We start from the raw sequence: 27,961 nt of genomic DNA on the forward strand, positions 1-27,961 counted from the left end.
AGCTTATAGAACTCACAACAGTGGTACATATGCATTTAACAAAATGATCAAAATCAGTCATATATCACTAACAAGAAAAAAAATCTGCAGATGCTGGAAATCCAAGCAACATACACAAAATGCTGGAGAAACTCAGCAGGCCAGGCAGCATATGTGGAAATGCTGACAGTCATATATCACTGTTCATTTTATTACTTTGTCTACAAGTGCACATATGCAATAATGTTGAGAACACAGTAATTATTAGTAGTAATAATTTTAAGGCATTAATAACGATGTTTCAAGACTTACTAGATTCTGGAAAGGTTCCAGAGGACTTGAAAATTGCAATTGTCACTTCTCTTTTTCAGAAGGGACAGAGGCCAAAAAAAACCGAGGAAATTATAGCCCAGTTGGCTTGATTTTCATGTTATACATTAACAATGGAAATGATGGCTGTAGCCAAGTTTGCAGATGATACAAAGAAAGCTGGAGAGACAAGTGGTGTTGAGGAAGCAGAAAGTCTGCAGTAAGGCTTGAATAGATCAGGAAAACATGCAAAGAAGTAGCAGATTGAATGTAGCGTAGGGAAGTGTATGATCATGCACTTTGGTAGAAAGATCAAAGGCATAGACTATTTTCTAAACAAAAGGGACCTGCAGTAGGATTCACTAAAATTTAACTTGCAGATTGCATCGGTAGTAAGGAAAGCTAGTGCATGTTCACAATTTTAGCATTTCAAAAGCACGAGAATATAAAAGCAATTATGTAATGTTGAGGCTTTATAAGGCATTGATCAGACTGGATTTCGAGTACTGTGAGCAGTTATGGACCTCATATCCAAAAGAAGGATGTGGTGGCATTGGAGAGGGTCTAGAGGAGGTTAATGAGAATCATCTTGGTAATGAAACAGTTAATGTATGAGGAGCATTTGATGGTTCTGGGCCTGTACCTTCTGGAGTGTAAAAGAATGAGGGAGGGGAGAATCTCACTAAAACAAAATGAATGTTGAAAGAGCTAGAGAGAGTGGAAATGGAGAGGATGTTGCAAACTGAGAGAGTCTAGGACTTATTATGGAATTGATTTGTCTTGTAAAGAGTATTCCTCCAAAAAGCAAAGTCTTACTTTTCTGGAAATCAAGTAAGATATTAAGACCATAAGACAAAGGAGCAGAAGTCAGCCATTCAGCCCATCGAGTCTGCTCCGCCATTTTATCATGAGCTGATCCATTCTCCCTTTAGTCCCACTCCCCCGCCTTCTCACCATAACCTTTGATGCCCTAGCTACTCAGATACCTATCAATCTCTGCCTTAGATACATCCAATGACTTGGCCTCCACTGCTGCCCGTGGCAACAAATTCCATAGATTCACCACCCTCTGACTAAAAAAATTTCTTCGCATTTCTGTTCTGAATTGGCACCCTTCAATCCTTAAGTCATGCCCTCTCATACTAGACTCCCCCATCATGGGAAACAACTTTGCCACATCCATAATACATAACAATATCCATAACTAACTAATCTAGGTAAATGTTATTTGTTGATTGAGAATTCCCATGCATTCTCTAGGACACCAGAAGTAGAAGCAGACTAAACACCTTATGTTATAATTTATGAATCAGGCTCATTAAAATTTAAAAAACAGCTAAAATATACAGGAAATTTAGTTTTACAGCTTCTCACTTCACAAAATACTACATACTTTGTTAGGTGGCTCAGCAATGAACTCAAATTAGTATCTGTATTACGCATTCAGGATCTGCAATCAATGAAATGAAATTTAGTCAGATGATCCATATTACCTGCTGGTTGATGAGGGTGATAACCACCTGGGGTATCTTACTCTGCACTCATCACCCCCAAAGAAACTGAAATCTTTTAAGTGAATACTTTTCTTGAGTGCACAGAGCCAAAAATAGGAGGGAAAAAAATAGATTAAGTGGACATACCAGAACTTAATCAGTACACAGTGTATTTTTTTTAGTCAAAATCATCCTCTGTCCTCTTGTTACCAACCCAGAGGTAAAATCATCATATTTCATTCAGGCAAATCCAATGTTTTTCTTTTGGCAAAAATGCCTTAAAGCTATTTTTCAAACTGAGATTTATAAATGAAACAAAATGTAAAAAATATCACCACAGAACAGTCAAGTTCAAAAAAACAATTGACTCAATAAATAATTAAAGGTTACAGTTCAATAACCACATTTGATCTAACATTCACATGATCAAACTCCATATCTGACGATGTCCAGAAATACTAAATATCCTCCAAAAATATGATATGGAATAAATAAAGACTGATTTGAATGACATAAACCCTGATTTATTTGTTGTGGCTAGCTCTGAATACAGTACATTCACTTTAAATGGGAAAAGACAAAGATCTCCAATGAGTTAAGCAGGAGAGCTCAAGAAAATGCCATTTCTCCATTTCCAATCCCAGCAATAGTATCAACTGATAGTCAGCATCTACTTGGAATCATGATCTTTTGCAATAGTCAACAACTTTGGAGTAAAATGGTTGTATAGTAGGAGAAACAGACAAGCAAAATAAATAGTTGAAGTGTTGCAAAAACTACCACAAGCTGAGCATTTGCTCTGGCTAGACAGGACTGGATTATGAAAACATCCTTGGCATAGTAAGAGTACTCAAAATGGAAATGATTGTTTACTTCTTGTTGGTTCCACTGTCCTGAATAATAATAATTTGCCCTTTTAAATATTCCTATTTACAATATTTCAGTTAATAACTGATTTTTGTGCTATACTGCATTAAGCCCTGTGAGAACATTTCTATATATTAAGGTTTCTTAAGGTGGTTATAGCGGGGGTGGTATGGGGATAAACTCCTGATCTTCATGCATGGTTTAAATACAAAGCCCAGCAGAACCATATCTACTGACAGAATGGACAAAGGTTGGTTACTGGCGCCTTAAAATCTGGGCAGATGGGGCATGTCAGCTGCAGCTGGCAGCTCCTCCAGGAGAAGGTAAACCCTCATCTCAAAACTCTTGCTTAGCCTCTCATGGGGAAAGCTTTGGGAGTAAAACCATGGATCTGGAGTCCCTAAGGCAGTCCTACGTTGAATACAGCGCTGACTGGGAACCCCTGCGAAGCAGCCGGTGCCAAACAGTATCGGTCTCTGCAGTTCCGTTGGATTAATCAATGTGTGGAGAGGGGGAAGCCTGCTACATGGTAACAGCTTGCTCTTCATATCGTGCTGCCCTGCTTACGTATCACATCCACAGCAAAATCCACAGTCAGCCCAAACCAATGGAGGTCTCGAATCCTGTGAGAAAGTTTACTCTTCCTGGCTTTCCTAGGTTTATTGCAGAGTAGTATAGTGTGCTTACTAACAGCAAGAAGCTTAAGATGCTATGCCCAAAATGAGCTTCAGAGTCATAAATAAAATCATATTTGCCTTGGCTGTTGATAAAAAAAATCCCATTTCTCAGCTGCTCTGCGGCCTATACTCAAAACAAATCCAGAGAAATAAGCCTCTGCTAATGATAATCAAGTGGAAGGTAATGGTACATAGACATAATCCTTGTATCTTATTTCCAGTAAGATGGTGACGCGCTCTGACGCAGTGGCCTCGCAAGGGTCAACCAAGGGTATTTTTATCTTTTTTACAGTCAAAAGACAAAACTTGACTTTAAGAACTTTTGGTTCTGCAGGTCTAACCCATCAGCGAGCTGCTCACCGGTGGACGAGCTAGACATGGTGCGGACCATGTTGCTGCCTACTACAGGATGGCATTTGAGTTGGTGTGCGAGGCAGCTTGCACTGTAACAGCAGGTGATTTTCTCGGATGTCTCTCTTGCAATAAATGTCCACCCTGCTGGACATTGATAATGTAAGATGCTGCAGGCCCATTTCCTTTGTTTGTTGATATGACAGGCGGCAGGAGAGCTGCATGGCCTCAGCTGTAGTGAGGACTAGGCCTCAAGCCACAGGCTTGCCTGCTGCTGCAGTCCAGAAGAAGATACACTGGAAATGGAGTGGTGTGGTGTCCAAGTTGGGGGTGTTACGTACCCCGTAACTGGGTTGCCAAACCAGCAGAAATGGATCACTCAGTTGGAGTCTGGAGTACTAGAACTAAGAAAGTTTTATTAAAGAAATAAGCAACACAGTAATCGAAAGGATAATAAATGCAACAATTCAACAATGATAACCACACATGTGCACAGAATTAAGATAACAGCATCAATCAAGCTCTATCGTTGTCTAGGGGTTAAATGACCAATTTCAAAATGACTCAAAGTTCAGTCCAGTTTGTAGTTCAGTTCGCAGTAATCGTTGCCATGGCGGTGGACAACGTGGGGGAAGAGAGAGATAGAATAGGAACAACTCATCATTCAGAACGGCTTCACTCACAGACCAGCAAGATGGCTCACAGACCAGCGAGATGGCTCACAAACAGCTTTTGGGCAGGTCCTTGGTGATGTCACCTGAGGTCACCGACTGTGACCCCTCCTCCAGATGCGGTCGATCCTCTGCAGTGAACCCGGCACCCAGGCAAGGGCGGACACACACCGGGTTCCCGCTGATCGTACCTTTCCACCCACTCGTGAGAAGCGTACCGCTTCCAGGGTCTCGTTACCTCGGGTGGCGTGTGTGTGTGTCTTAGCGAACCTGTCCCTTTTTATCCCCCTGCTGGGGTATCGCCTGTCCATCACTTCAAACAGTTCAGGGTTCAAAGGGGGGGAGCCGCTCCAGACAGCTCTTCCTCCCACATCCCTTCATTACACATCTCCAGACGCTGCTCCATTGTTCCTTATCTCTCCTTCCCCTGAGGGCAGGTGGCAGACCAACTGCTGATGCCACTGATGCTAGCCCAGGCCAGCAAACATCTTAATTTTATGTGTATTCTCGTAACACTTCCCCCCTTTAAGGATTTTTACCGGGAGGTAAAAATTACAAACATGACTACATTATCTGATACATACACAATATACATCTTTAACAGTTATTTAGCTAATACGGAGAATTTGAAGCTGTCAACACCTTGACAGACAGTCATCACATTTTCTGTTCCTTTTACACGTGTTATTAATAATCCCTTAGACCAGGCTCCAACTCAGCAAACTTCATAGTGGCCAAAAACACTGATGAATTGCGACCAATGTAACCTCTCATTTGGTTTTGTCCCGGACCACAATAACAAGGGTCGTCCCATTCCGACTCAGTTTTCTCTCGCAAGGGCTTAGTAGGAGGGGGACGGGTATTGACCGCAGAGTTATTGCAAAACTTCCTGCAGTACCCCACCATCTCCAAGAGCCTTCTGAGGGCCCTCTTGTCTGTCGGGGTTGGGAGGTCAGCGATAGCCTGCACTGTAGCTTGCATCACTGCCAGCTGCCCCTGTGTCACCACAATTCCCAGGTAAGTGACATTCGTGTGGCCGAATTCATTTTTTCCAAGGCTCACTATCACGCTGGCTTCAGACAGCCGTATTAAATTGCCAATACACACCTCTGTGTTCATCAGCCCTTTAGTCACTGAATTACTCGAAAAATATGGGTGTTGTTTGCTTGGCCGCCCTATTGTAACCGACATAACCCAACGTCCCAGTTCTTTGCATTTCCTCGGGACAATCAAACACATGGGTGCGAGTCGTTTAATTACTCCTTCGGGGATTAAGGGAGAGACCTTATCAGTAGACCTGGCCAAAACAATAGCCTTCTCCCATCTGACCGATCCCATCCTAATCTTTTCAAAATGGTTTTTTTCTCTTAGCAGGGGGCCCCTCGCTTCATTGATTTCCACGCTAACACCGACTAGGTTTGTTAGCATATCAAAAGCCGGTGACCGTCTCAGTTCGCGTCGGTCATGATCAATAACATTTTTCCCCCTGGGCAGCCGGTAAATCTCTTTCATGATTCCACCAACTGTTTCCTCCAGCACCGCAAAATGTCCACCGGGGGGTACCTCGTGGGCCATGTTAAAAACCTCATCCCCATAACTCTTTTGCACCACCCCCCACTCCTCATCTGCGGATGCTGTACTTGATTTCCCTTTCTTCCTTAGCACTTCCTCATCCGCACAATAGCCTACTAGTTCCCTTGTCAAGGCTGTGTCAGAGAGAGCTGTCTCGGCCAAAACCATCAGCCCCTCGTCTCGCTCCTGCGTCTGCACAAATTCTTTCCTGGCTACTGCTACGTCCGTCCCAGCTCCCTCACTACCTCTTATCTCACTACACCCTGTCTCATACAAGGTTGGCAGAAATGTTTCAGCCAAATTCACCATCGCGGGCGGGGCCTCCATGCTGGCAGGCTGACCCGTCAATCTCACGACTGGGAACACGATTCCTCCGGCGATGTCATTACCGAGCAAGACTTCCACGTCTTTCATCGGTAATTCGGACCTCACCCCGATCGTGACTAGTCCAGAGACCAGGTTGCTCTGTAAATGTATCTGGTGCAAAGGGACTGACTCTGTCCCTTCCCCAACACCTTTGACCTCTACCTCCCCAGTCTGGGTCTCTGAGCTAAACTCTAATACACTCTTCAGTATTAGTGACTGACACGCTCCCGTGTCTCTCCAGATCCGCACTGGAACTGGTTTTAACCTCTTTTTCACTGACACCAGTCCGGCCGAGATAAACCTCTCGCGCCCTTCCTGGACTTTTTCAGACCTGTCCTTCCCTAGCGGTTCGCTTAACAGCTCAATACAGCCATTCAAAATTTCCGCTTTTCCTTTCCCCGTCTCCTTCCTTGGGGCAAAGCACCTGGACGCAAAGTGTCCGACTTTCCCACAATTATAACAGACGACCCCAGGAGACTTCCTACCAGGCTGCTCCCGGTCTACCTTATCCTTTTCACTAGTCCCCGGCTTACTTTCTGACTTTTCCGGCGGACTCTCCCCGCCGTCCTGACTACCCTTCTGGTAGCCTTTACTCGGGGCAACCTTCATTTTATGCGTCAACGCATACTCATCCGCTAACTTAGCAGTTGCGGCTAACGTGGCTGCCTCTTTCTCATCGAGGTAGGGTCTCATACCCTCAGGGACACAACCTTTAAACTGCTCAATCAGAACCAGTTGCAGCAGTCTGTCGTAATCCCCCTCTACCCCTTTCGAGGCGCACCAACGCTCACAATATGTTTGCATCTCGCGAGCAAACTCCAAATACGTGCGGTCCCACCGCTTCCTCGCATTCCGGAACCTCTGCCGGTATGCCTCCGGGACCAACTCATAAATCCTGAGGATGGCCTCCTTCACCACCTCATACTTCTGGGCATCTTCCGCGGATAAAGCTGAGTAAGCTTGTTGGGCTTTCCCTTTCAGTACACTCTGAAGTAAGACAACCCACTTATCCCTCGGCCAGTCCTGACTTATAGCTACTTTTTCGAAGTGGAGAAAGTACCGATCCACATCGGTATCGTCAAATGGGGGAACCAGCCTAACCTCCTGGGTCGCCCGGAACCCTCCACCTTGGTTCGGCACGAGCCCCTGCTCGGCCCTTATCTTTAACTTCTCCAGCTCAAATTCCCTTTCCCTCTGTTTCTCTTCTCTCTCCAACTGTCTTTCTCTCTCTTGCCTTTCTACCTCTTTCTCTCTCTCCCGCCTTTCTAACTCTCTCTCTTTCTGCTGCCTTTCTAACTCTCTCTCTTTCTCCTGCCTTTCTAACTCTCTCTCTTTCTCCCGCCTTTCTAACTCTCTCTCCTGCCTTTCTAACTGCTTCTCTTCGTGTTCTAACTGCCGTACCCGGAACTCGTGCTCGAGTCTCAGTTTTTCAAGCTGTACCTGTACCGCGTCTCCAGCAGGTTTTTCAATAGACACCTCCCCCAGCTCACCTTGGGGAAACACACCTTTAGATACATAGTGCTCTACAATAGCTCTGTGTATCTCCTCTCTCCTCATTGTCGACTTCACCTTAGCAAGATTCACCCGTTTGGCCACAGCTATCAATTCCGATTTCCTGGCATCCTCTAATGCCTCCAAGGTCGGCGCCTTTATAAATTCCTCAACCTCCATTTCTGCTGTTTGTCTTTTCTTTCTTTCGGGAATTTTAACCCAATCAATTTACTCCGTCCCAAATTTAGCGTTCAAAATCCCGGACGAGCCCCCACTTATGTTACGTACCCCGTAACTGGGTTGCCAAACCAGCAGAAATGGATCACTCAGTTGGAGTCTGGAGTACTAGAACTAAGAAAGTTTTATTAAAGAAATAAGCAACACAGTAATCGAAAGGATAATAAATGCAACAATTCAACAATGATAACCACACATGTGCACAGAATTAAGATAACAGCATCAATCAAGCTCTATCGTTGTCTAGGGGTTAAATGACCATTGGTTCGGCACGAGCCCCTGCTCGGCCCTTATCTTTAACTTCTCCAGCTCAAATTCCCTTTCCCTCTGTTTCTCTTCTCTCTCCAACTGTCTTTCTCTCTCTTGCCTTTCTACCTCTTTCTCTCTCTCCCGCCTTTCTAACTCTCTCTCTTTCTGCTGCCTTTCTAACTCTCTCTCTTTCTCCTGCCTTTCTAACTCTCTCTCTTTCTCCCGCCTTTCTAACTCTCTCTCCTGCCTTTCTAACTGCTTCTCTTCGTGTTCTAACTGCCGTACCCGGAACTCGTGCTCGAGTCTCAGTTTTTCAAGCTGTACCTGTACCGCGTCTCCAGCAGGTTTTTCAATAGACACCTCCCCCAGCTCACCTTGGGGAAACACACCTTTAGATACATAGTGCTCTACAATAGCTCTGTGTATCTCCTCTCTCCTCATTGTCGACTTCACCTTAGCAAGATTCACCCGTTTGGCCACAGCTATCAATTCCGATTTCCTGGCATCCTCTAATGCCTCCAAGGTCGGCGCCTTTATAAATTCCTCAACCTCCATTTCTGCTGTTTGTCTTTTCTTTCTTTCGGGAATTTTAACCCAATCAATTTACTCCGTCCCAAATTTAGCGTTCAAAATCGCGGACGAGAACCCCACTTATGTTACGTACCCCGTAACTGGGTTGCCAAACCAGCAGAAATGGATCACTCAGTTGGAGTCTGGAGTACTAGAACTAAGAAAGTTTTATTAAAGAAATAAGCAACACAGTAATCGAAAGGATAATAAATGCAACAATTCAACAATGATAACCACACATGTGCACAGAATTAAGATAACAGCATCAATCAAGCTCTATCGTTGTCTAGGGGTTAAATGACCAATTTCAAAATGACTCAAAGTTCAGTCCAGTTTGTAGTTCAGTTCGCAGTAATCGTTGCCATGGCGATGGACAAGGTGGGGAAGAGAGACACAGAATAGGAACAACTGATCATTCAGAACACTGCTTCACTCACAGACCAGCGGGATGGCTCACAAACAGCTTTTGGGCAGGTCCTTGGTGATGTCACCTGAGGTCACCGACTGTGACCCCTCCTCCAGATGCGGTCGATCCTCTGCAGTGAACCCGGCACCCAGGCAAGGGCGGACACACACCGGGTTCCCGCTGATCGTACCTTTCCACCCACTCGTGAGAAGCGTACCGCTTCCAGGGTCTCGTTACCTCGGGTGGCGTGTGTGTGTGTCTTAGCGAACCTGTCCCTTTTTATCCCCCTGCTGGGGTATCGCCTGTCCATCACTTCAAACAGTTCAGGGTTCAAAGGGGGGGAGCCGCTCCAGACAGCTCTTCCTCCCACATCCCTTCATTACACATCTCCAGACGCTGCTCCATTGTTCCTTATCTCTCCTTCCCCTGAGGGCAGGTGGCAGACCAACTGCTGATGCCACTGATGCTAGCCCAGGCCAGCAAACATCTTAATTTTATGTGTATTCTCGTAACAGGGGCTAGCCTCTCCCGTCGGCACTGCCTTCCAGTGTTTGATCAGTAGAATGACAAGGTGGATTGCGGGTGTGAATACACACGTTTGACTACAGACTGCTGGCAACTGCACAATCTATTTGTGGGACATGCCACTCAGGGACTTGGTCTATATATATATATTTTTTTTGCACGACTATATTTGCTTTCTATCTTGAATGTGCTGTGTGTGTCTTATGCTGTGGTGTGCTGTGTATGTTTTGTACCTTGGCCCCAAAGGAACGCTGTTTCATTCAGCTGTATTCCTGTATGTTAATTAAACTCAAACTTGTTAACTGGTACGGAGAAACATCAAATACCTGGTATCCTCCAGATTCTTCATGAGCTTCAGCTAATAACTACAACAAAGGCAATCCCATGGTTCCAATTTCTAGGATCAAATAAGAATGTATTTGTTCTAGAATTGGTGCCTTTAGTGGAAACCATGACTTGTTTAAACAGCAATAACTGCTTGGGAAAATCTCTTTAAACTTTGAAAAAAAAAACCCATCATTTTCAAATCATTTCTATTTAATACATTATCTAAGAATAATCAACATTCTATTTGTGTACAGAAACTAGTAAATCATGGATAAATCTTGAAATCCAACAACACTGATACCCACACACACCCCCAACTCCGTGCTGATTGTTCTTCTCCAGGAAGTATATGCAAAAACAAATAATTTAATTTACAAACCTGTTGGTCATTTTTGCAGTATAATAGAAAATTCTATTAACTATCTAAAACTGTACTGCTATTCATTGACACTATTTACAACAAAATCTTATTTCCAAAATAAAAGACTGGGTAGAAAAGCAGATTAAAGATTCATTGAATCCAAGTTAATTTCAGTTAAAAGAAGCGTCAAATATTTCAAGTTTTTCACTTATGGATATTCATTCAATTATTTATTCCATCAAAGCGAGGTGAATTTTATATAATCAAAAGTATTTGAAAATGTTTATGGTATCCTGTTTTGTTTTTCCTTATTCACTTTCCATACACAATATAAATAGTTTAAAAAGCAATATTCACAAAATTATGATTATATATTAATATATGAAATTTGAATGCCATCAGAAATCAGAATATTTAAACTTTTCTCCAGTCACATTTGCCAACTGACCACAACTAACCAAACAAATGCTATATTTTTCAAAATCAGAATTACTTTGAAATGTGAACTCATAAAACTTACTGGTTCTGTAAGAGTTGCATCTTTTTCCAAGAATTGTACCACACAATAAGCCAACTAGAAAACAAAAGAGAGAGTAACTGATTATAAACTACAATACTCATGGAAAGAAATTTTAGTTTATCATTTACAATAGAAACAAAGTATTTCATGGATACCAGCACAATTACCTTTCTATACATCATGTGGAACAATAGGAAAACTAACAATGGAAGAATGAAGAAAGAGGTTCTGCTAAGGGAATTTGAAAACCTAGGAACTAAATTAAAATGCAGAACCAAAAAGGCAACTGCCAGCCAGTGGTTTAGTGGTATCAGCACTGGACTTTGAGGCAAGTGGTCCCAGGTTCGAGTCCGACTGGCTCCTTGAAGCTTTCCATCCGCGCTGGGTTAGGTGTCGAGCTAGCAAATCACAAAATGCGAAAGGAACAGCAGGGCTGCCGCCCAATGCGCGACAAGGCGTGGAGAGGAATAACAACTAAAAAGGTAATAATCTCTGGTTTGTTACCTGAGCCACATGTAAGTTGGCACAGTGTTAATAAGATCGAAGAGTTTTAAATGCATGGATCAAAAATTAGTATGGGAGAAATGGGTTTGAATTTGTGGGACACTGGTACCAGTATTGGTGAAGGACAGGTACTGAAGTCTCCAGAATAAAGAATAAGAAAAAGTTTAGAAATGGATAACTTCAGGCAATATGAAGACAAAATGGAAAAGAAGGGTGCTAAGTACAGAACTGAAAATGTTATATTTAAATTCACGCAGTATACAACTAAGATAGTGCAACTGGCAGGTATGATGTTGTGGGCATCACAGAGTCATTGTAGAAAGAAGATCAGAGCTGGGAGCTTAACATCCAGTGATACATGTCATATTGAAAGGACAGGCAGGTGGGCAGAGGGATTGAGATGGCTTCGTTGGAAAAGAATGAAATCAAATCTTAGAAACAAATTGACATAGCATCAGAACATGTAGAATCTTTGTGGGCAGAGTTAAAAAACTGCAAGGGCAAGTAGACCCTGATGGGAGTTATATACTGGCATATGAACAGTAGCCAGGATGTGGAGTACAAATTTTAATGGGAGATAGAAAATGCATGCAAAAAAGGCAATGTTACAATGGTCATGGGGGATTTCAATATGCAAATAGATTAGAAAAATCAGGTTGGTACTAGATCTCAAGAGAAAGAACTTGTAGAATTCCTACCAGATGGCTTTTTAGAGCAGCTTATGGCTAAACCCACAAGGGAAAAGTCAATTCTGGGTTGGGTGTTAAGTAATAAAACAAATTTGATTAGGGAGCTTAAGGTAAAAGAACCCTGAGGAGCGAGTAATCATAATGCAATAGAATTCACCCTGCAGTTTGAGAGGGAGAAGCTAAAATCATTGTATAGTTATTACAGTTGAGTAAAGGTAACTACAGAGGCATGGGGAAGGAGCTAGCCAAAGTTGATTGGAAGGGGACATTGGCAATGACGACAGCAGGGCAGCTATGGCTGTAGTTTCAGGAAGTAATTTGTAAGATGTAGATCAATTCATCCCAAAGAAGGAACAGCGTTCTAAAGAGAAAATGAAGCAACCTGAGCTGACAAAGGAAGTCAAAGACAGCATAAAAGCAAGAGTACAGCAAAAACTAGTGGGGAATGAGAGGACTAGGAAGCTTTAAAAAAAAACAAAAGTCAACTAAAAAGGCAAAAGGAGAGAAAATATGAAATATAAAGGTAAACTCGTCAATAATATAAGAGAATACCAAAGGTTTTTTTCTCCAGATATAAACAGTAAAAGAGTGGCAGGAGTCAATATTGGACCACTGAAAATAAACCTGGAGTGGTACTACTGGGGAACAAAGAAATGATGGATGAACTCAATAAGTATTTTGCGTGAGTCTTCACTGTGGAAGACAAAAGCAGCAAGCCAGAAAAACGAGAGTGTCAAGAGGCAGAAGTCAATGTGGTTGCCAATACTAAGGTAAAGATGCTTGGGAAACTAAAGGGCCTTAAAATAGATAACTCACCTGGACCAGATGGATAGCACCCGGGGGTTCTGAAGAGATAGTTAGAGATTGTGGCGAACTTTCAAGAAGTACTAGATTTGGGAATAGTTCTAGAGGACTGGAAAATTACAAATGTCACTCCAGTCTTTATTGCGGGGGGGGGGGGCAGAGAGAATTTTAGTCCAAGTAGCTTGACTTCAGTGGTTAGTGAGGCGTTAGAGCCATTTATTAAGGATGAAGTTTTAGAGTACCTGGAGGCGCATGAGAAAATATGCTGGTTAGCATGGTTTCCTTAAAAGGAAATCTTGCCTGAAAAATCTAAAAAAAAAACAGCAAAGGAACAGGCCCTTTGACCCATCTAGACCGTGTCTAACCATTTAAACTGCTTCCTCACATTGACCTGCAACTGGAGCACAGCCCTCCATACTCCAACCATCCATGTACCTATCCAAATTTAAATGTTGAAGTCAAACTTGCATACCCCACTTGCACTGGCAGCTTGTTCCACACTCTCACACCCCTCTGAGTGGAGAAGCTCCCCCTTATGTTCCCCTTAAACTTTTTAACCAAGACCTCTAGTCATTGTCCCACCCAATCTCATTGGAAAAAGCTGGGAGTTATAAGGAAAGGCTGAATAGGTTAGGACTTTAATCCTTGGAACGTAAAAGATTGAGGGGATTGAGCTTGCATACCCCTCATAAATTTGTACATCTCTGTCAAATCTCCCTTCATACTCAGGTACTCCAGTCCTGTCAACATCCTTGTAAATTTTTTCTGTACTCTTTCAACCTTGCTTACATCTTTACTGTAGGTAGGTGACCAAAACTGCAGATAATACTCCATATTAGGCCATGCTAACGTCTTATACAATTTCAATAAAGCATCCCATTTCTTGTACTCAGTACTTTGGATTTATGACGGCCAATGTGCCAAAAGCTTTCCTTACGACCCCATCTACCTGTCCCACCACTTTCAATGAATTATTGGCCTATAATCCCAGATCCCTCATCCTAGTTAGGAAAATAAGCTAAATGATAGGGTCAGTAAATGAACATCGGCATATTTTTAAAGAACTGGCCCTTAACACACAGCAGAAATTAATCCCAAATTTTAGAAAGATGAATCCCATGATAGGATTCCCAATGTGTGGTTAACAAGTAAGATCAAGGTTAATACTAAATTAACCTTTGTTGTGGTCAGCACAGACATGCTAGACTGTGGGGCCTGTTTCAAGTGCTCTATGAATCCATGAAAAGTCAGGCATACAATATGGCAAGGGCTGGTGGTAGATCAGGGACATAGGAAGTTTTTAAGGAACAGATGCCAAAGGCCAAAGGAGAAAATTGATTTTGTTTGAAATTTACATGTACTGTATGTTAAAAGGACCAGTAAGTGTTTCTGTGGATATGCAAACAGGAAGGTAGTTAAGGGAAATGTGGAACTTCAAGAGAATGAAGCAAAGGAAAGTACAGTTGCAAGAAAATGTTTGCAAGCGCTTTGCAATTACTTGGTTTTCTGCATTAATTAATCATAAAACGTGGTCTGATCTTCAACTAATAACACACAATCAATTGAACTTTCAATGTCTTTATTGAACACATTGCTTAATCATTCACAATCATTGCTTAATCAGTCCAGGGTGGAAAAAGTATGTGAACCCTTGGTACTTAGTAACTGGTAGAATCTCCTCTAGCAGCAATAACCTCTACCAAACATTTCCTGTAGCTGCTGATCAGACTTGCACAATGGCAAGAACGTAACAAAACACAATGATGAAGGTAGAGCAGTGGATGTCGTGTATATGGTTTTCAGTACGGCATTTGATAAGGTTCCCCATGCAAGGCTCCTTCAGAAAGGAAGGAGGCATGGGATTCCAAGGAGACCTTGCTTTATGGATCCAGAACTGGCTTGCCCACAGGTGGTTGTAGATGGTTCGTATTCTACATGGAGGTCAGTGACCAGTGGTGTTCTGCAGGGATCTGTTCTGGGACCCCTCCTCTTTGTGATTTTTACAAATGATCTGGATGAAGAAGTAGAAGGGTGGGTTAGTAAGTTTGCTGATGACACAAAGGTTGGGAGTGTTGTGAATAGTCTGGAGGGTTGTCAGAAGTTACAGCAGGACATCAATAGGATGTAGAACTGGGCTGAGATGTGACAGATGGACTTCAACCCAGATAAGTGAGAAGTGTTTCATTTTGGTTGGTCCAATTTGAAGACAGAATATAATATTAATGATAAAACTCTTGGCAGTGTGGAAGGTCTGAGAGATCTTGGGGTTCGTGTCCATAGGACACTAAAAGCTGCTGCACAGGTTGACAGTGTTGTTAAGAAGGCGTATGGTGCATTGGCATTCATCAACCATGGGATTGAGTCCAACAGCCGTGAGGTAATATCAGAGCTATACAAGACCTTGATCAGACCCCGCATGGGGTACTGTTTACAGTTCTGGTCACCTCACTACAGGAAGGATGTGGATACTATAGAGAAAGTGCAGAGGAGATTTACAAGGATGTTGCCTAGATTGGAGGGTGTACCTTATGAGAATAGGTTGAGTGAATTTGGCCTTTTCTCCTTCGAGCAATGGAGAATGAGAGGTGACCTGATAGAGGTGTATAAGATGATGAGGGGCACTGATCATGCGAATAGCCAGAGGCTTTTTCCCAGGGCTGAAATGGCTAACACGAGGGGGCACAGTTTTAAGGTGCTTGGAAATAGGTACCGATGGGATGTCAGGGGTAAGTTTTTCCACACAGAGAGTGGTGGGTGCACGGAATGCACTGCCAGCAGCAGTGATGGAAGTGGATACAGTATAGGGTCTTTAAAGAGCTTCTTAGATAGGTACATGGAGCTTAGAAAAATAGAGAGCTATGTGCTAGGGAAATTCTAGGCAGTTTTTAGAGTAGGTTATATGGTCAGCACAATATTGTGGGCCAAAGGGCCTGTGATATGCTGTAAATTTCTATGTTCTATGTTCTATGAGGAATTTTAGACCATCCTTCATCCAAAACTGTTTCAGTTCATCAATACCTCTCGGATACCCTGCATGAACAGCCTTCTGCAGGTCATGCCACAGCATCTCAATTGGCTTAAGGTCCGGACTCTGACTCGGCCATTCCAAAACACAAATTTTCTTCTCTTTAAACTATTCTGTTGTTGATTTACTCTTGTGTTTCGAATCATTGTCTTGTTCCATCATCTAACTTCTATTATGCTTCAGGTGATGGGACTGCTATCCTGACATTCTCCTGTAAAATGTCTTGATAAAATTTTGAAGTCATTGTTCCCTCAACGACTGCAAGCTGTCCAGGCCCTGAGGCAGAAAAGTAGCCCCAAACCATGATGCTTCTTCCACCATGTTTCAAAGTTGAGATGAGGTTTTAGTGTTGTTGTGCAGTGCCCTTTTTCCTCCAAACAGAGTGGTGTGCCTTTCTGCTAAAATGTTCAACTTTTGTCTCCTCTGTCCAGAATATTGTCCCAGAACATCCAGGTGCTCAAACTTGAGGCATGCAGCAATGTTTTTTCGGAGAGCAGTGGTTTCCACCGTGGTATCCTTCCATGAACACGATTCTTTTTCAGTGTTTTTCTTATAGTGGACACATGAACAGAGACTTTAGCAAGTTCTAGATATTTCTGAGGTCTTTTGCTGTTCACCATGAGTTCTTTTTCACCTCCTTCAGCATTGCATGTTGTGCTCTTGGTGTGATCTTTGCAGGACAGCCGCTCCAAAGGAAAGTAGCAACCATACTGAATTTCCTCCATTTATAGACAATTTCCCTTACTGTGGACTGATGAACACTCAGATCTTTAGAGATGTTTTCTAATCTTTTCTAGCTTCATGCATCTCTACAATTCTTCTAAGGTTCACTGATGGTGCACATGAACAGATCTTTCTTGAGAAGAGTAGGCTGTCAGTAACCTGACTTTGTGTGTCTTTTTTTATATATAGGGTAGGGCACCTCTATAAACCACACCTCTAATTTCATCTCATCGATTGGAACACCTGACTCCAAATAGCTTTTGTAGAAAGCATTATCCCAGAAGTTCACATACTCTGTGATTGCATAAATGGTGTACTCAGTATTGATGAGAAGTACAACTGCTTGTGTGTTAATAGTTTAGGCAGATTGTGTCTAACATGAAGATCAGACCATATTTTATGAGTAATTAATGCAGAAAACCAGGTAATTCCAAAGATTTCACGAACTTTTTCTTGCAACTGTACATTAAAGTTACCTTTTCCATCAATCTTCATTATGATGGACACTGCACATATCCAAGACAGATGGGCTACTTTCATAACAGTGGGAAACTTGGAAAAATCTAAATTAAAAGGGATGAAGTGTTAGAAGAACCCACGGGACTAAAACCAGACAATTACCAGGACCTCACACCCTGTAGCCAAGTGTTTTAAAGATAGTGGTTGCAGAGACAACATATTGATTGCCTGGTATGCTAAATTTCAACAAGATTGGAAACAAGGGATTTGACTCTCTTGTTCAAAAAAAAAGACAGAAGGCATGGAAATATATGCCAGTTGGGTTAGCACTGTGACAAGATGCTATAGTCAATAATCAAAGGAGAAATAACTAATCACTTAGGAAAGGCAAATATAATCAAATCAAGTTAACATGGCTTTATAGAAGGTGAATTATTTATAGAAGGTGAATTATGTGTGACAATTCTTTGAGGATGTAACAAAATGAGTTAAGAGAGGAACATGAAGATTAAGTGTATTTAGATTTCAAAAAGGCATTTGGCAAGATGCCACAAAAAGAGGCTGCACAAATTAAAAGCTCAAAATATTGGATGAAATATTATTATGGACTGTGGTCTGAAAATTGCCTGTCATATCAAGAACAAAGAGTTGGAATAAATGGGTCCTTTTCAAGTGGGAGGGCTGTGAAATAACCCAAGGATTGGTCATGGCGTTCAACTGTTTATTATTTGCATTAATGGCCTGCAGAAGAAAACAAAATGTAAGGCTTCCAACTCTGATGATGGTGATACCAAAATGGGTGGAAGGGCATCTTGTGATGAGGTGAAAGGATATAAACAAACTGTGTGATTGGACAAAATTCTACTCGAGATTAATGTGAAGAAATGTTAAGTCGTGCACTTTGGTAAGAGAAATCAGAAGTGAGATTATTATCTAAACAAAGAGAGTCTACAAATGAATGAAGTTCACAAGGATCTAGATATTCTAGTGCATGAATCACAGTAAGTCAGAAAGCAGGTCAAAAAATAGCAAAGATGACAAATGACACATTGGCCTTTATTGCAAGTGGGGTTAGAGCTTAACCACAGGAAGGTTTTGTTAGGTTGTACAGGGTGTTGGCAAGACCACACCTGGAATACTATACACACAGTCTAGCTCTCCCTATCTAAATAAGAATATTTTCATATGATGGCAGTCCAAAGGATATTCACCTGAACTAGTTCCTGGGATCAGAGTGTTGTCCTATCAGGAGAGGTCGAGCAGTATGGGTCTAGATTCACTGGAGGTTAGAAAAATGAATGGTGACTTTATTCAAACATTTAAGATCCTAAGGATGTTTGATATAGTAGTTATTGAGATCTTTTCACCAGTGAAAGAATCAGAAACAAGAGGGCATAGTTACAAGATAAAGGGCCTATCATTGAAAACTGCGGTGCATAGAAATTTCTTCTCTCAAAAGGTAATGAATCCCTGGAATCCTCTGACCTTGAGGATGGTGGAGGCCAGATTATTAATATATTTCAGATGTAGATAAACATTTGATCGATCAAAAAATTGAAGGTTATGAGGAAATGGCACAAAGAGAAGTTGATCATTGAACAATTATTATACCTAACTGTGGTCGCATCCATCATTAAAGACCCCCACCATCAAGGACACGCCCTCTTCCCATTTCTACTATCAGGGGAAATATGTGCATCTTCAGAACCCGGAAGTCACACAATCATCGTTTTAGGAACAGTTTCTTTCTCTCCACCATCAGATTTCCAAATGGTCCAACCCATGAACACTACCTCATTATTTTCTTCTCTTTTTGTACTATTTACTTCTTAAAATATTTCTTATTGTAACTTATAGTAATTTATGTATTGCACTGTACTGCTGCTGTTAAATAATACATTTCACAACATACGAAGGTGATAATACACATAATTCTGATTTACTAGTAAAGAGGCCAAGTTGCTGAATATTTTAAAGAAGGAAATAAGGTAAACTTAAAGATTCCCCTTCCTTCTGGAGGGAATGGCAAGGGAAAGGCATAATTAAATTGGGAGACCTTTATAATGGTGATAGTTTAAAATCTTTTAATCAATTAATCCAACAGTGTGATATTTCTAGGTCACAATTGTGGATATATCTTCAACTACGTCATTTGCTACATACAACTTCTGGTTCTACACAGCAACCTCCACAAGTTGCTACGATATTGTCTACCGTACTGGCTGCATATGGTAAAGGTCACGAAGTTTCAACTTATTATTCAGCTTTAACACAGATTTCCAGGGGCAAAACTCTGTTGGGTCTTAAAAGAGCATGGGAAAAAGACCTGAGTGTGACTTCTGAGACAAAAGAGTGGGACAAAATTTGCAAAAATGTCAAAACAGTATCAAGAGACCTGAGGGTGCACCTTATTCAGTTTAAGATATTGGACTCCAGCAAGGTTACATAGATTAGGGTTGAAAAACACCCCTGAACGCTGGTGCTGTGAGGTGGATGAAGAGGACTCAGTATATGCTCTCTGGTCCTGTCCCAGAATTCAAGAATTTTGGATTATGATACATAAGTATATTGAAGTTTCAGGTATTCAATTCCCTTTCTACCCTAGACTTTTTGTCTTGGGAGACACACCTGGGTTACTTGGGGATAAATACACTCAAGATGGGATCCAGACAAGTATAATGGTAGGAAGACAAATTATACTTAGAGGTTGGAGGAACTTGGGGATCCATCACTTCAGGAGTGGGTCACAGAAATAGCCAAAATGGCAGCTTTTGAAGGCATGTCTTACAAACAGTTTGATAGACTGGACATCTATACACAAAAATGGGGCAAATATTTAGGTTTCCTGGGGGGGGGGGAATAGTGGTAAATGTAGTGGTGAAGCATATTGCTGAATGGCAGCCTGTTCTGTTATTAGAGGTCTAATAGACACACATGGTTATTACATTGATATTTATTTCTGCCATGGTTGTTTTTATTTTATAGATAATTTTATGTTTTGCAAGCTATGATTTACATAATTCCAACACTGACTCAAGAGTTCAGGGTTAAAAAATTTTCTAGAAATAAAATTTGAAAAAAAAAGATACAAAAGGCATGGTATGGATAAAGACTGGGAATACTGCATCAGTAATGATTACATTAAATGGTGGAGCTGATTCAAAGGTTGAATGCTTTAATCTTGCTTCTATTTTTCTATGTAATTTCACTTAAATGTGTCAAAAATGACATGGCACCCTCTGCAGGTGACACAGACCTGTGACAAAGGCAAGAAATTGTGTAGATCAGTAACACACGATTGAAAGGAGTAATTTAAAAACATTTAATAGGATACAGAGTGCAAAAAAAAAAGAAACAATTGATAGTGAGAGAAATAAAAGCAGCAAATAAAAAATTGGAAAGATAATCCAACAAATACTAGAAATTAAAGGAATGATTTTCCATATTTGTAAATGTTATTATAGTTTGATTAATTGTTCAACAATTATCGACTTTCATATCATTAAAATTTATCTACAGTAACAGGGACAAGCCATAACATTTCTTGTAGTATATGCTACGGAAATAAGTTTAATATGCATATAATCACACAAACAACTACACTGCATTCTATGTATTTTACTGTCACCTTTCACGGTGGAATACCACTGTCACTACTGAGGGCCATTTGACAATAGACAATAGGTGCAGGAGTAGGCCATTCGGCCCTTCAAGCCAGCACAGCCATTCACTGTGATCATAGCTGATCATCCACAATCAGTATCCAGTTCCTCCCTTATCCCCATAACCTTTGATTCCGCTATCTTTAAGAGCTCTATCCATCTCTTTCTTGAAAACATCCAGAGACGTGGCCTCCACAGCCTCCCTGGGGCAGAGCATTCCATACATCCACCACTCTCTGGGTGAAAAAGTTTTTCCTCAACTCCGTTCTAAATGGCCTACCCCTTATTCTTAAACTGTGGCCTCTGGTTCTGGACTCACCCATCAGTGGGAACATGCTTCCTGCCTCCAGCGTGTCCAATCCCTTAATAATCTTATATGTTTCAATAAGATCCCCTCTCAGCCTTCTAAATTCCAGAGTATACAAGTCCAGTTGCTCCAATATTTCGACATATGACAGTCCCGCCATCCCGGTGAACCTACGCTGCACTCCCTCAATAGCAAGAATATCCTTCCTCAAATTTGGAGACCAAAACTGCACACAGTACTCCAGGTGTGGTCTCACCACAGGGCCCTGTACAGCTGCAGAAGGACCTCTTTGCTCTTATACTCAATTCCCCTTGTTATGAAGGCCAGCATGCCATTAGCTTTCTTCACTGCCTCCTGTACTTGCACACTTGCTTTCAGTGACTGATGTACAAGAACACCTAGATCTTGTTGTACTTCCCCTTTTCCTAACTTGACTCCATTTAGATAATAATCTGCCTTCCTGTTCTTACCACCAAAGTGGATAACCTCACATTTATCCACATTAAACTGTATCTGCCATGCATCTGCCCACTCACCCAGCTTGTCCAAGTCACCCTGCATTCTCATAACATCCTCCTCACATTTCACACTGCCACCCAGCTTTGTGTCATCAGCAAATTTGCTAATGTTACTTTCAATTCCCTCATCTAAATCACTAATATATATTGTAAACAGCTGCGGGCCCAGCACTGAACCCTGCGGTACCCAACTGGTCACCGCCTGCCATTCCGAAAGGGACCCATTAATCGCTACTCTTTGTTTTCTGTCAGCCAGCCAATTTTCAATCCATGTCAGTACTCTACCCCCAATACCGTGTGCCCTAATTTTGCCCACTAATCTCCTATGTGGGACCTTATCAAAGGCTTTCTGAAAGTCCAGGTACACTACATCCACTGGCTCTCCCTTGTCCATTTTCATAGTTACATCCTCAAAAAATTCCAGAAGATTAGTCAAGCACGATTTCCCCTTTGTAAATCCATGCTGACTCAGACCGATCCTGTTACTGCTATCCAGATGTGTCGTAATTTCATCTTTTATAATTGACTCCAGCATCTTTCCCACCACCGATGTCAGGCTAACCGGTCTATAATTCCCTGTTTTCTCTCTTCCTCCTTTCTTGAAGAGAGGGACATTAGCCACCCTCCAATCCACAGGAACTGATCCTGAATCGATAGAACATTGGAAAATGGTTACCAATGCATCCACGATTTCTAAAGCCACCTCCTTAAGTACCCTGGGATGCAGACCATCAGGTCCCGGGGACTTATCAGCCTTCAGACACAACAGTCTATCCAACACCATCCTGATTGTCCTGACAACAACATCTTGATTTCAGCATTTAAATTTGTAAGCTGCTTTCCAATTTAAACACTAATAAGTTCAAAGTACATACACACTATACAACCTCGAGATTTGTCTCCTAACAGGCAGCCAGAAAACTAAGAAACCCAAAAGAACTGATTAAAAAACAGACCGAACTCCCATACAACACACATCAAAGTTGCTGATGAATGTAGCAGGCCAGGCAGCATCTCTAGGAAGAGGTACAGTCGACGTTTCAGGCCCAGACCCTTCGTCAGGACTAACTGAAGGAAGAGCTAGTAAGACATTTGAAAGTGGGAGGGGGAAGGGGAGATCCAAAATGATAGGAGATGACAGGAGGAGGAGGAGGGATGGAGCCAAGAGCTGGACAGGTGATTGGCACAAGGGATATGAGAGGATCATGGGACAGGAGGCCCAGGGAGAAGGAAAAGGGGGAGGGGGAAAAAAAACCCAGAGGATGGGCAAGGGGTATAGTCAGAGGGACAGGGGGAGAAAAAGGAGAGAGAGAGACAGAGAGAAAGAATGTGTGTATATAAATAAATAACGGATGGGGTACGAGGGGGAGGTGGGGCATTGGCGGAAGTTAGAGAAGTCAATGTTCATGCCATCAGGTTGAAGGCTACCAGACGGAATATAAGGTGTTGTTCTTCCAACCTGACTGTGGCTTCATCTTTACAGTAGAGGAGGCCGTGGATTGACATATCAGAATAGGAATGGGATGTGGAATCAAAATGTGTGGCCACTGGGAGATCCTGCTTTCTCTGGCGGACAGAGCGTAGGTGTTCAGCGAAACGATCTCCCAGTCTGCGTCAGGTCTCGCCAATATATAGAAGGCCACATCAGGAGCACTGGACGCAGTATATCACCCCAGCCGACTCACAGGTGAAGTGTCGCCTCACCTGTAAGGACTGTCTGGGGCCCCGAATGGTGGTAAGGGAGGAAGTGTAAGGGCATGTGTAGCACTTGTTCCGCTTACAAGGATAAGTGCCAGGAGGGAGATCAGTGGGGAGGGATGGGGGGTGGGGGGGACAAATGGACAAGGGAGTCGCGTAGGGAGCGATCCCAGTGGAATGCGGGAGGGGGGGAGGGAAAGATGTGCTTAGTGGTGGGATCCCGTTGGAGGTGGCGGAAGTTACGGAGAATAATATGTTGGACCCAGAGGCTGGTGGGGTGGTAGGTGAGGAGCAGGGGAACCCTATTCCTAGTGGGGTGATGGCTGGGGTGATATACTGCGTCCGGTGCTCCCGATGTGGCCTTCTATATATTGGCGAGACCTGACACAGACTGGGAGATCTTTTCGCTGAACACCTACGCTCTGTCCGCCAGAGAAAGCAGGATCTCCCAGTGGCCACACATATTAATTCCACATCCCATTCCCATTCTGATACATCTATCTACGGTCTCCTCTACTGTAAAGATGAAGCCACTCTCAGGTTGGAGGAACAACACCTTATATTCCATCTGGGTAGCCTCCAACCTGATGGCATGAACATTGACTTCTCTAACTTCTGCTAATGCCGTACCACCCCCTCGTACCCCATCCATTATTTATTTAAATACACACATTCTTTCTCCTTTTTCTCCCTCTGTCCCTCTGACTATACCCCTTGCCCATCCTCTGGGTTTTTCCCCCACTCCCCCTTTTCCTTCTCCCTGGGCCTCCTGTCCCATGATCCTCTCATATCCCTTTCGCCAATCGCCTGTCCAGCTCTTGGCTCCATCCCTCCCCCTGCTGTCTTCTCCTATCATTTTGGATCTCCCCCTTCCCCTCCCACTTTCAAATCTCTTACTAGCTCTTCCTTCAGTTAGTCCTGACGAAGGGTCTCAGCCCGAAACGTTGACTGTACCTCTTCCTAGAGATGCTGCCTGGCCTGCTGCGTTCACCAGCAACTTTGATGTGTGTTGCTTGAATTTCCAGCGTCTGCAGAATTCCTCGTGTTTACAAACTCCCATGCGCAGAGGTTTAAGAAAAAACAAATTTTGCAAACAATAACCACAAGCAAATATTGTTCCGAACTGAAGTCCACAAAGACAGTCCAAGACCCATAGTTCAGCGCAGAACTGAGTAAATCTCGTGGAGCAGTAAGCTGAACTGGCCCATCTCTCGCCTCGGGCCCCTGCACCCTGACCTTTTCAATGTGGTCTGGTGACTAAATCAATGTCCAAATATTGTCACGATCTGTTCTGGTACAACTGGTGAACAACTGTTGCTTCTAAACAAAATCTAGTCCATTAAATTTCTCTCCCCATTAATCATGAATCCAAAATCAAACCACAATTAAAAGAAAGAAATAACACAATTTAGTTATACCCGGAGTTTGTACAAGGGCTTTGATTTACATCATCTAGGATTTGATCACAGCAAAATCCATCACTACCATACTTTTGACCTACACAGATAGAATGTAGTAATTGTTCTGGACTGCCGATTTAATGTCAAAATAAATTAGATTAAATATCTTTAAAGAATTTAACTCTACATAGGCACTACATTTCTACTGAGTTTGTTCATAATTACTAAAGAAAATCTTGTCCGAATCATTTCAAAGACTGCATGGTTTGAAAGAGCAGGCTTGAAACATAAAGTATCTAAAATATAAGAAAGCAATTACTTTATAATCAGTCAGGCATATTAGCAGATTTCCCACAGTATTTACATGGCAGATTCAAAGACTTTTAAAAATATATCTCTTTGGCAAGGGAAAACATGAATTACGAACATAATTAAGTTTCTGAAGAGAAAATGAAAATGATTGATGAGGGTACAGTAGTAGATATCATATAAAAAGACTTTAGTAGAGCTTTCAACAAGGTTTCCCCCTAGTAGGCATTTTCAGAAGACTGACACACAAAGGATTCACAGAGACTTGATATATTGAATTCAAATTTGGATTTGTTATAGAAGACAGAAGGTAATGGTGGGGGAATGTTATTCTGACTGGAAGTCTGTGACAAATACTGTTCTGCAAGAATCAATACTGAAATGTCTGTTGTTTGAGATACATATAAATATATTCATATTATGTTTATATATGATTTCGACAAAAATGTAGGTGGACTGAATAGTAAGTTTGCAGACAATACAACATTTTTGGATAGTGAGTACAGATGTCAAAGAATTCTGCATATTGAAAGGACAGGCAGAGAAATGGCAAATGGAGTTTAATCTGGACAACTGTGAGGTGTTTACTTTAGATCAAATGCAAGAGGAATGTACGAAGTAAATCGCTTGACTGTTAGGATGTACAGATAGATTTTGGGGTATAAGGCCAAAGATCACATAACATGATCTCACAAGTAGATACAATACTGAAGAAGGTCTTTGGCATACTTGGCTTCATTGGTTGGGTGCTGAATACAAGCCGCAGCTGCATAAAACTTTTGTTAGGCCACATCTGGGTACTGAGTGCAGTTCTAGCTGCTGCATGATGGGAAGGATGAGGTGGCTTTTGAATGAGGGTACTGAAGTGGTTCACCAGGATGTTGCCTAGATTATTAGGTATAAAGAGCATTTGGACAAACCTAAATTTTCTTCTCTGGAGTGTTGGTGGGGTGAAGGGCAACCTGAGAGAAGTATATCAATTATAAGAAACATTAACAGGATTAAACGGTGAGATTCATCTTCCCACCATGATCATGTCTAATTGTAAAGAGCACAACTTTAGGGTAGAGTTTCCCAAGCTGGGGTCCACAGAACCCTTGCTAAATGGTGTTGGTCCTTGGCATTAAAAAAAAGGTTGTGAATCCGCTTTAGAGTGAGAGGGGAAAATTTAACAAGATTCACAAAGCAAGATTTCTCCCCCCACAGATAGTGGTTGATGCCTGGAATGCACTGCCCAGGGAAATAGCGGAAGCAGATACCGCAGCAACATTTAAAATGCTGTGTAGACAGATACAGGAACAGACAGAATGGAGGCAGATGTGCAGTTTAAATTGGTATCATGATCAACATAGCTGATACTACCAGCTGAAAAGCTTGTTCCCGTGTTGTTCTACACTTTAATGTATAGACCCTCCCAAGGGATGATTTATAGAATACATCACTAAAGTAAAAGTAAATTTAAGCAATGTGCAGTGTTTAAAATTAATTAGTTTAACAACCTGCATAATATAATTGCACCAAAATATTCCATGGAGGATTTCACAATATTATCCCCAAATCATAAATGTAAGTTTAAAAACAAAGCTTAATACTGAAGCAAAAAACAGTAATTAGCTTACAAAAGCAATTCATATTATTTAATTACTTTGACTGTTCATAATGAGGTTGCAACAAGAGAGACAATAGAGGGTGAACAATAGCAAGATCAATAGTTGGTGATAATTCCAGCTTCAGTCATGTGGTTGGAAATAAATGAGAGGATATGCCTTTGTGCAATGCCAGCACAGATATCAGTATTCATGGTCATACTGGAAAATTGTAAATGTATTAAGTAGATGACATATTTCAGCTCTCTTCTTAAAGGCAATCAGACAACGGGGTGACCCATTGGGGCACCCTTTGAGAGAAGGATCGTGCAGTCTGATGTGACCAGAATGAACATTAAATTTTCCTGAATGCTATTGGTATCACTCCGCTTTGGAAATTGGAGGAGAAAACCTCAGTTTATTAGAGATGAACGATGCGTAGCAAGGCAAATATAGCTCCTCCTCGTTTAACAAAGGACACTTTTGATGGCGTCATTTCTAGTTGATCTGCCACCCTTGTGCCTCTCATTGTCTTTCTGGAGACGTGCAGTCCTTTCATCTGCCGTCTCTTCATCTCTTCTACTGTTTATTCTTTGTCTCTGATCTTGGAGAAGTGCATTTCTCTGTGTCTCTTCCTCTCTCCTCCTCCTGTGCCTGTGTTTGTCATTCTGGAGAAATGCAGCCCTTTCATCCCCTGTCTCTTCATCTCTTCTGCCGTTTGTTCTTTGTCTCTGATCCTGGAGACGTGCATTTCTCAGCTCCTTTGTCTCTTCCTCTCTCCTCCTCCTGCGCCTGTTTTTGTCATTCTGGAGACATGCAGCCCTTTCATCCCCCATCTCGTCATCTCTTCTGCTGTTTGTTGTCTATCTCTGATCCTGGAGACATACATTTCTCAGCTCCATTGTCTCTTCATCTCTCCTCCTTCTACACCAGTTGTTGTCATTTTGGAGATGTGGATACCTCTCCTCCTCTTTCTCTTCTTCTCTCATCTTTTTTATCCTGACTCTTTGATCCTGGTGTCGTTTGGCACTGGCCTCATCCAATTCTTGTTCTCTCCCTCTCCTTACCGCTTTCCGACAACATTTGGCGTCATCTCTGACCATAATGTCTCCCTTCTCTTTCCACGCGGCATAATTAGGCTAACCATATTTTTTTTTACCCTAATGCTGGATAGAATATACAAAGCAGTAAAACCAAAGCCTCCAGGACGCTGATTATTCTTGATGATGTGGTTGGCGCTCTCCTAATGGACGTGATATAGTCACCGCTGTCCTTTGACTGCAGCAAAGGGTTTGATGGGTGTCTC

At 42.1% G+C, this 27,961-nt stretch overlaps 1 protein-coding gene across 1 annotated transcript in view; it reads right to left on the minus strand.

Moving 5' to 3' along the window:
• The window catches only part of ppp2r5a (protein phosphatase 2, regulatory subunit B', alpha isoform), a 171,126-nt gene that overhangs the window by 16,502 nt on the left and 126,663 nt on the right, over positions 1 to 27,961 (minus strand). Inside the window, exon 8 of the mRNA XM_063055821.1 lies at positions 10,972 to 11,025. Within this exon, the coding sequence (XP_062911891.1) occupies positions 10,972 to 11,025 (54 nt within the window). The remainder of the gene's footprint in view (positions 1 to 10,971; positions 11,026 to 27,961) is intronic.

This window comes from Mobula hypostoma, chromosome 8 (assembly GCF_963921235.1).
Source record: "Mobula hypostoma chromosome 8, sMobHyp1.1, whole genome shotgun sequence".
NCBI lineage: Eukaryota > Metazoa > Chordata > Chondrichthyes > Myliobatiformes > Myliobatidae > Mobula > Mobula hypostoma.